The sequence below is a fragment of the Brachyistius frenatus genome, unplaced genomic scaffold (assembly GCF_029030835.1).
Source record: "Brachyistius frenatus isolate BFR_SWC_R1_liver_20210118 unplaced genomic scaffold, ASM2903083v1 Contig_359, whole genome shotgun sequence".
Lineage (NCBI taxonomy): Eukaryota > Metazoa > Chordata > Actinopteri > Embiotocidae > Brachyistius > Brachyistius frenatus.
In genome coordinates this window covers 135,563-145,094 of record NW_027210958.1, presented here as the reverse complement: position 1 = coordinate 145,094, position 9,532 = coordinate 135,563, and the positions used below count along the sequence as shown (strand labels likewise).

At 44.9% G+C, this 9,532-nt stretch overlaps 1 protein-coding gene across 1 annotated transcript; it reads right to left on the bottom strand.

Annotated features, from left to right (window-relative positions):
- Positions 1–1,615: 1,615 nt before the first annotated feature.
- Positions 1,616–6,427, bottom strand: srsf3b (serine and arginine rich splicing factor 3b). The gene is made up of 6 exons (XM_069724050.1): positions 6,309–6,427; positions 5,109–5,319; positions 4,721–4,861; positions 2,884–2,922; positions 2,375–2,461; positions 1,616–2,284 (listed from the first exon to the last, which is right to left on the bottom strand). Exons 2-6 carry the CDS (start codon positions 5,309–5,311, stop codon positions 2,257–2,259), a joined length of 498 nt encoding a protein of 165 aa, XP_069580151.1. The 5' UTR covers positions 5,312–5,319; positions 6,309–6,427; the 3' UTR covers positions 1,616–2,256.
- Positions 6,428–9,532: the final 3,105 nt, after the last annotated feature.

The window sequence follows — 9,532 nt, the reverse complement described above, 5'->3', positions numbered from 1 at the left end:
GGCACGGCTCCCCTCTCCTGCTGTTACTGCGCATGTCAGAGCCCGGCACCGCGGCTCTCTCCAGCTCCCACTGCGCATGTCAGAGCTCGGCACTGCGCCTCTCTCCGGCTGCTACTGCGCATGTCAGAGCGAAGCAGAATCCGGAAACATCCTCCTCCCGTTTTCTAAAATCAATAATAAATGTCAGTTTGTGTTTATCAGATCGTTCCCACGAGAGAACAACAGGTTGCTAGTAGAAATATCACTTAATATAAAGTAGAAACACCAGAATGCACAAATAAACAATAATAAAGTATATTTACTAAAACAGGCTCCTGTGCTTCGGTACAGATCTGCAGTAACTACTTTTATATTTCCTGTCTGTTACTTAACATTTCAGAAGGAAATATTCGGCTTTATACCTGATCTATAAATATTTTAACATAAAAAACACTATTATTTTAGACAACAAGTTTTCTTCAAGTCTAGCCTGCGTGTTTTGTAGGTGATACTCCTTTTACATTTTGCTCTTCTTTAAGGACCAGTTTCAAATGCAGGACTTCTACTTTACTTTTAAGATCCAAACACTTCTTCATGACCTCCAGATGTGAAGCAAAATGTACTAAAAGTATGAACAGTGAAAGCCAAAAGGGTCCAAATGTCACATGCAGCACTGTAACATATATATAAATAATATTGACTATTTTTAGTTGTCCAAATCTTTCATCTGATTTGATAATACTCAGAATTTATGTGTTTATATCAAAGAAAAAAAAATCATCTTATGAAATTGCTATTTTTACATGTATCTCACCATGAAGTATTGTCAGTAGAGAAATCTTTTTATAATTGTGTAGAAAAGATTGTCTGGAATCTGGTAATATCTGAGTGTTTCTGGGAGATTGTATGACTCAGCAGATTAAATAGAATAACAGAGAACATGCAGACCTGTGAACGCTCCTCCCTGATGGACGTTGTTCTTTTAGCTGCAGACTGTTGTGTTGCTGTTGTTTCTCTCAGCGGTGAAACCTGTCGACCGTCTTGCTGCCCGTCAGCCCGGTTCACAGAACCTCAACTGTTGGCTCCAGAGAATAAAGGCGGACTGACCTGAGACCAGTGAGGCTTTTATTAGGTGGACGGACGGACGCACACACGAGCCAGACTTTCAACATTAGTGACAGGATGCAGATTTTCACATTTTAGTCAACTGAAACAAGGAATCTTAAACTACATTTTCAAAAGAAAATCCGATCTCTCAATTCAGTTTTTGCTGCCTGAAATGTGAATTTCCTTTAAGTTCAGTTCACGACATCTTCAGAACAAGTTCCCAACAGAATAAACAGTTATAAACATCTAAAAGTGGATTTATGATTCCTGAAAGCAACACTGCTGATCACCTGAAAACATACTATTATTTAAAATGGACTGAATCTCAACAGAACCGCCAGGTGAAGCATGACCCTGTGACTCAAAGTTTCAGCCTGCAGATCAGTGGACTCAAATAAAATCTCCCGTTTTCATGACCTGAACCAGAGCTCACCGACATGTTGAAGGAGAGCCTTCTTGTAGAGAACAAACACAATATTAAGAGAATATAACAAAGTCTAAAGAGGAATAAAACACGTGCTCAAATGTCTTTTTCTTAAACCAACCAGTTTTAATTGAGACCATTTTCACATCGTATCAAACAAAAGAAAAAATAATGGAAAACCTAACCGACTAAACTTGGACTTGTGTTCATTATTTTTTTTCTCTAATCGATGCCGAGGTTCTACATCTTGAACGGGGTTTCCCCTTTTTTTGTTTTGTCATCAGATGGAAACCGTCAGTGTGAAGAAAGTAGCACGTCGAAAACAGACCCGATTTTACAAAAGGAGGGAATCTCCCGGTCCTTTCTTTAAAAAAAAAAATAATAAAAAAAAAATCACAGTGAAACTGAGGAACTAGTCACGATGTCAAACTACACAGTACATTCATGGACAAAACGCTCAGAGGATTAAGTGATGAACTGGAATGCGAGGCGACGGTACAACTCTTCAGGACCGGCGAGACAAGACGTAGCTTCCGTGACACAGGTGAGGCGTCACACCTGGACATGCCCACCACTCAGTTACCTCAATAAGAAAAGGGAGGGGACACTAAAAATGCTCGACTGTTTAAAAAAAGAAGAAGAAGAAAGAAAACAGGCAGAAATGACCACACGGTCATGTTTGAAGTCCATCACATGAAACGGCATGAAACCGTTCATCTCCGGCTCCCTTCACACCAGACAGGCTTTTATTTCCTGTCGTTGGACCTGGAGCGGCTGTGGAGGAGCAGGACAAAAACAGTTAATGACGTCACATTAAAGGACTGAAATTATCTGATCTGTCCAAAGTTCAGGAGACGTCCGTACCTCCGTGATCGAGAGAAGGACCTCGAAGGTTTATGGTTCCTGTCCCGGGAGAGGGACCTCTCTCTCCTCCTGTCTCTGGAGAAAGACCTGAAAAACACAAACCATCCCATCACATATACGTAATAAACTCAAAGAACAGACACATCATATTTCCATTAGGTCACCATGAAATTTCATGCAGAAATGTAAAGAATATTTTTTCCTAAAAACCCATTTATGATCAATTTATTGGTGGAGTTACTATAATGTGTAACAGCAGCACAGCCTGCTGCCTTTGACGTGGTAATAAAAACCCTCCAAACACGCTCAGATAAAAAAAAAAAAAAGGGTTTAGTTTTAGCTGGGTGTACCTAATAAACTGGTTAGATCAGCGGTTTCCTGAAGTTTGGAGGCAATTTTAAGGGTCATCTTTATAGAAAATGTTAATTTATCAATGAAAAAAAAAACTTCCCATCATATTTGAGCATTAATAAGCATGTTTGTGTGAAATGCTCCCAGAGGAGACGTACCTGCTACGGCTGCGGCTGAAGCTCCTCCTGCGTGGGGATCTGTGCAGGGAGAAGTTCACATGTTAACACCACAGACAGAAGCTCTGACTGCCCTTTAGAGCGCCACATTATGTTACTCTCTTTCTTACATGGGGCTCCTTCAGAAAAAAACCCTCCCTGTACATATCAGTAACTCAATATAAAAACACTTTTTCCCAGGGAATCAATTTTCTCAACCAGAAACTAGAAGTCACTGAGCGCTCCGAGCTCGTACAGATGGAGACGCTCACCGGTCCCACAGCACCGTGCACACCTTCACATACAGTCACCCGTGTGGATCATATTGAAGTGTGATGTAAAATCAAAGTGAGATAACACTAGCAGAAGAGTGAGCATGGTACTGTGGACTGGAAGTAAAACACACAGCGCCACCATCTGTATGAAACGGTCCACTGCTCTTTGGGGGAAGAAGATCTCTTAAAAGCAGCACAGAAACAGATTTACACTCATTGGGGGTTGAGAAGAGGTCAGATTGGAGTGACTTCATTATTCTGCTCAGACATATCAGATGGTTATCTATCATCAAAATCTCTGGAAACGTGACGTTCCAGATATTTGATGTTGGACCATTCCCCTTTGAAACAAGGACTACAGAAATGGTGGAGGACAAAATGACAAACTTATGATTCAAATAATAATAATAATAATAATAATAATTAAAAAAAAGAACAACCTTTTTAAAACCAGCTGTTTCTTCACTTTCAAAACTAATCAGCAGTGTACTGAATGAAGCAGGAAAACTTACTAGTATTTTTGGTTTTCAACAAGCTAGATATGACGAAAGGGAGGCAGACTGTCGGCCGGGTAGGTAGAATTGGCTGAATAGGACTGGCCAGATGCTGCAAGGTGATTAGCTGGCAGGCAGATGGGGGCTGCAGTGGCTTTTTTCCTGCTTTAATTGGTTAGCCGAAGGCTGCTGCTGGTAGGTTGTAGACTTTTGGGAACGTAATACGCTGATTGGTCGGGAATGTGAGGTGGGCCGCTGCCGTTTGGGTTAAGGTTGAAGGAGGAGGAGGTTGAGAACGGCATGCTGAGGAACCAATGGCCTGGTGCAACCTGACGACTGGCCATGCCTGGGTCATGTGACAGCACCAGCCAAGCTGATTGGGGCACGATGATCAGCAGTCACATGATGCTGAAAGAGGACTAGTTGATTGACTCAGAGGGTGGTGAGAAGAGGCATGGTGGTGGCTCTGCAACGGGTTTCATTCTTATTAATATAGATGAAAAATAAAAAGCATCCTCAAACAAAAAGAAAAAATTGCATCACATTTCGCAATTTCATCCCCCCAAAATTTAAACAGATTACACTTTATCCGACAAAGGAGCTGCCTAGACCTGTTTCACATCCTACAGCTGCTGTAAGGCAGCTCAAATGGAGAACCTTTGAGAGTGCACAAAAACATGTGCACTTCAAAAGAAGCACTGCTGCCTAAAGCAGAAATTATGTTTTGCATGCCATATTTTAGATGCATTTTGCAATAGACAGGCATCCTTACATGACCAAGCATCATGTCCTAGTTCCTCATCATATCTCATTAGTTAGTTATGAATGCCTATCTTCTCGGCTCCTTACAGAAAATGACCCTTAATGTTAATGAAGATGAAACTGCAAGCCTTACACATCGCAACAGTCACAAATGTATAAAAAGGTCACAAGAACTAGAAATGCTTAAACTGGAGCACCATTAGCATTACCGGCAAATCTACGGTGGGTACGAGAGTTGCATCACAAAGACACAGAGCAGACTGAACGCGGTCGCTACTGGCCGCCGTCAAACAACAACATGTAGGTCACCTTCGCCGAGGTGGCGGGCTGCGCCTCCTGTAGTCGTCTCGGTCTCGAGGACGCCGGCTCCACGAAGGGGGAGCGCCCCGGGTGCGGCTACGCTTCTCCCCGTTGGACAGCTCCACTCGCACCCGGCAACCACACAGCGTCCTGGAAAACAAGCAGCCGCCGTGAGACGCCGAAGTCGAAGCAAGACGCATCTTCTGACAGCTGTCACTCAGAACACGGTCAGATCGTCGGGCAGGACTCTGCAGCCGTCCCAGAGTCACCGCTCACCACTGAAGGTGAGCAGGTTTTAGCAGTCAGCTGGGGAACTTCCTGTCTGAGTCTGTGACATCTTTTAAATCGCTGATTAATATTATGGTGATGATGATGATGGTGATGATGATGGTGGTACCTTCCATCCAGCTCTCGTACAGCATCAGTTGCGTCTCTGGGATCTTCAAACTCTACGAAGGCGAAGCCGGGCGGGTTCCTGGCGACCCAGACGCTGCGGAGGGGCCCGTAGTAGCCGAAGGACCGCTCCAGCTCCGTCTTGTTCCCATTGTTGCCCAAGTTTCCAACGTAGACTTTACAGTCGAGGGGACAATCACGATGCATGACTGGACCTGGACATGGGGACGAAGAGACTTGGTGAATGAGCAGCATGTCGTTTCCAGTTAAAACAAAGACACCTTCTTTACAGGTAGAAACTAACAGGTTGCATCATGGTTGTGTTTCAAACTGGAAAAGCTCCCATTAGTTCAAACACTGCTTTACTGCGCATGTGCAGTGAAAACGAGCATCGGTGCTCCACATTTCAGTAAAATACGTCTTCAACACATCTTCCACAAAACATCCAAATAAATAATAATCCAAAACCGTGAAATTACATTTTCTGTTACTGAACCAACTTTGCATCAAAAACGCACTGCGTTCAAAAATCACGATCTTTCCTGGAAACTATTTGCGAACAGAAGCCCGTCGGCGGCCTACCGGCCTACCATCGGCGGCCTACCGGCCTACCGTCGGCGGCCTACCGGCCTACCATCCTACCGTCGGCGGCCTACCGGCCTACCATCCTACCATCGGCGGCCTACCGTCGCGGCCTACCGTCCTACCGTCGGCGGCCTACCGGCCTACCGTCCTACCGTCGGCGGCCTACCGTCGGCGGCCTACCGGCCTACCGTCGGCGGCCTACCGTCGGCGGCCTACCGTCCTACCGTCCGCGGCCTACCGTCGGCGGCCTACCCCGTCGGCACGAAGCCGAACGGTAGCTTAGCTTAGCAAAAACACGCTGTGCACACGCTCGCTACCAGCTCACTCCTCTTATGACTGAAATAATCTCCTGAACTAAACTGAACGGTTCTCGGTAACGTTTCCGTTAAACCGCCTTTTATAAATGTTGTTTCGCGGCCGGCACCGGATCGTGTTTCGAAGCTAATGATAGCTAAAAGCTATTCCCGGGCAGCTAAGATGGCTGTCGGCTCCCCGCGGCCTCGGCGAGGCGGCGCGCCGGCAGCAGACACGCGAACCGGCCGCGTTACGTCGGACTCACACGACGCTCCGTGAGCGCCTCGGTGTGACTTCATGGTCGGTACTTTAAGATGAACTCTACCGTGAGATGCAGTTACAGATCCGGTTCTCCGCGTTTGTACCGGTGGTTCGCTCTCGGTCGTCGACGGAAAATGGCGTGACGGAAAATACGTTCGTCTGGTCGGTGACCAGGATGTTGATCCGGGGGGGAGGGGGGAGCAGGGGGAGGAGAACGAGGGGGAGGGGGAGGAGGGGGAGGGGAGGAGAAGGAGAACGGGGGAGGAGGGGGAGGGGAGGAGAGGGGAGGGGGAGGAAGGGGAGGAGAAGGAGAACGAGGGGGAGGGGAGGAGGGGAGGGGAGGAGAGGGGAGGGGGAGGAGAAGGAGAAGGAGAACGAGGGGGAGGGGGAGGGGAGGAGAAGGAGAGGGGGAGGGGGAGGAGAAGGAGAGGGGGAGGGAGAGGAGAAGGAGAGGGGAGGAGGAGAAGGAGAGGGGAGGGGGAGGCGAGGGGGAGGAGGAGGGGGAGGAGAAGGAGAGGGGGAGGAGGAGAAGGAGAGGGGAGGAGAGGGGAGGAGAGGGGGAGGAGGAGGAGGAGGGGAGGAGAGGGGGAGGAGGAAGAGAGGGGGAGGAGAGGTGGGAGGGGAGGAGAAGGAGAACGGGGGAGGAGGGGGAGGGGAGGAAGGGGAGGAGAAGGGAACGAGGGGGAGGGGGAGGAGGGGAAGGAGAAGGAGGGGGGAGGGGGAGGAGAAGGAGAAGGAGAACGAGGGGGGAGGGGAGGAGAGGGGAGGGGGAGGAGAAGGAGAGGGGGAGGGAGAGGAGAAGGAGAGGGGGAGGAGGAGAAGGAGAGGGGAGGGGGAGGCGAGGGGGAGGAGGAGGGGGAGGAGAAGGAGAGGGGGAGGAGGAGAAGGAGGAGGAGAAGGAGAGGAGAGGGGGAGGAGGAGGAGAGGGGGAGGAGGAGAAGGAGAGGGGAGGAGAGGGGGAGGAGGAAGAGAGGGGGGAGGAGAGGGGGGAGGAGGAGAAGGAGAGGGGGAGGAGGAGGAGAGGGGAGGAGGAGGAGGAGGAGGAGGAGGAGGAGGATCCTCTCTTTGCTAATTCAATCTAACAGTCTACGAACCTAAATTAATTCAGGGAGATGAATTTATAAATTTTTAAGCCGTTTTGTATTTTGTATTTATCCAACTCACCCATTAACGCAACACGAGAAAATAATTGCGATACCACCTGTGGCCACAGAGTGGGAGTCAATGTGGTTGTGGCGCTGTTGAGCCATTTTTACAAAGAAGCGATGCACGGGAATTGGTAGGTTTTTTTTTAACCAGTAAAACTTTATTGATTTAAATGATGTACAATGGACAACTTATTCTAAACAGGTCACAAAGAAACAGAATTTTGATTTCATAATACGTTCACAATCTGCCTAGAGTACACAAATAATACAAATAAAAAGGAACCAAGGAAACCGAAAATTTATCTTTTTGTGATTTTTAAAAATGTAGATTACACCAAGCTATGGTTATTTGAAGATTGATAATGCTTGTTTTTCTTTTTTTTTCCCCCCCAATTTCTTAGATAACTTACAAACCCATTAACAATCATCATGCAGATAATAACACCAGCTCATTCCCATGAACGCCAGTTAATTACATCCCAACCTTGAAACCAAGCTTAAAAATAAGTTTTCAAACATGTACTTGAACTCAGTATTTATTTCCTAACAGTTTAAAGCTTCAGCCTACTTTTAAACCCATGTGTGTTGTTTTAGTTGACCATTAAATTTTTTTTCCCCTTGTGGGATTAATAAAGTAACTATCTATCTATCTATCTATTATCTATCTATCTATCTATCTATCTATCTATCTATCTATCTATCTATCTATCTATCTATCTATCTATCTATCTATCTATCTATCTATCTATCTATCTATCTATCTATCTATCTATCTATCTATCTATCTATCTATCTATCTATCTATCTATCTATCTATCTATCTATCTATCTATCTATCTATCTATTCACTACGGCTTTATATTATATTTCATAATTTAGTATCATAGACTTAATAAAGATTTCTATGAGCATCTTTTTTTTTAGCCTGAGATCAGAACTGTAACATGAGGAGTGATAATGAACAAGAAAAGCACCTCTTTTGGTTTTCACTAACATAAAAAAAATGGCATCTTGTATTATACAAAGCTGCATTACGGGTTGAAAGGGTGACAGCTGAGTTAACTGCATCATCCTATCAAAGTTTTAATGGCCCAGACCAGCTTATCTTTCTCTTTCTCTTTTGTCTTCTTTTGTTTCATATCTGGACTTCTCAGGTTTCTGTGTGCACAGCTGATGTCTCCCACTCAAGCAGGAAACGTCTGCAGTGCTTTCAGTTTGGTTTGAGGTAGTTTACTTCAGTTTATCCACCAATACTCGCTTATTCTTTTCACGTGGGTGTGGATCCTTCCCCGGCATGCATGTGACACCCTTTTCAGTCAGGCTTTACACAGATGGTCACACACCACGCTCTCAACTCCTTTCAAGCTATGCAGAGATGGCTCAGTGAGCAAGACAGCTTAAATGGCACTGGGCAGCAGTCATGCGTGAATGTCACTAAAACAACGGGATGCACACATTTATACAAGAACAACAAGGTGTGAAACTACGGAAACCAAGTGAACATCTTGTTTCTGGGTTAGGTCGACTGGCACACAACAAATGTCAGACAAGTTTGTGGCTATTACACAGGTAATACTTAATATTGTCTGCATTTTAAAAACTGCTTGATTTGTGAGAGAGGGTGATGGACTCTTAAACGTAATGCAAAAGGTACATTGTTTTATAGCTAGAGTAAATTGTGGTCAATGACATGACTGGATGGAGGTTAGGTTTCTTTGAAAAGTGCTATATAAATAAAATGTATTATCATTAAAATAGAATAAGATAATTGAAGTAAGTGCTCTTTTTGTGAAACAATTTGACTTTTTCTACGTAATGCTTTGTACTTTTTTTTTGTGTCAAAACCACCGTTTGATCCGTTGATACACTTTAAAAAAAATGTATTTCCTGTCAGTGTGAAAGATTGAAAACTTGACTCACTGACAAAACTGCATATTATGCAAATTAGTACATCTTGTATACCTCATAGTCTCAGTTTATAGTGTGGAATTGGAAACTTCTTCCTGCTCTGACAAAGTAAAGTGGGAAGAAAAACAGGAAATTAAAAGGAAATGGCATTTTTAGAACACAAGACATATTATAATAAAAGTGAAGTGTTGTAACTACAATTAGCAGCTCAAATTTTGCAGCAACTAAAAAG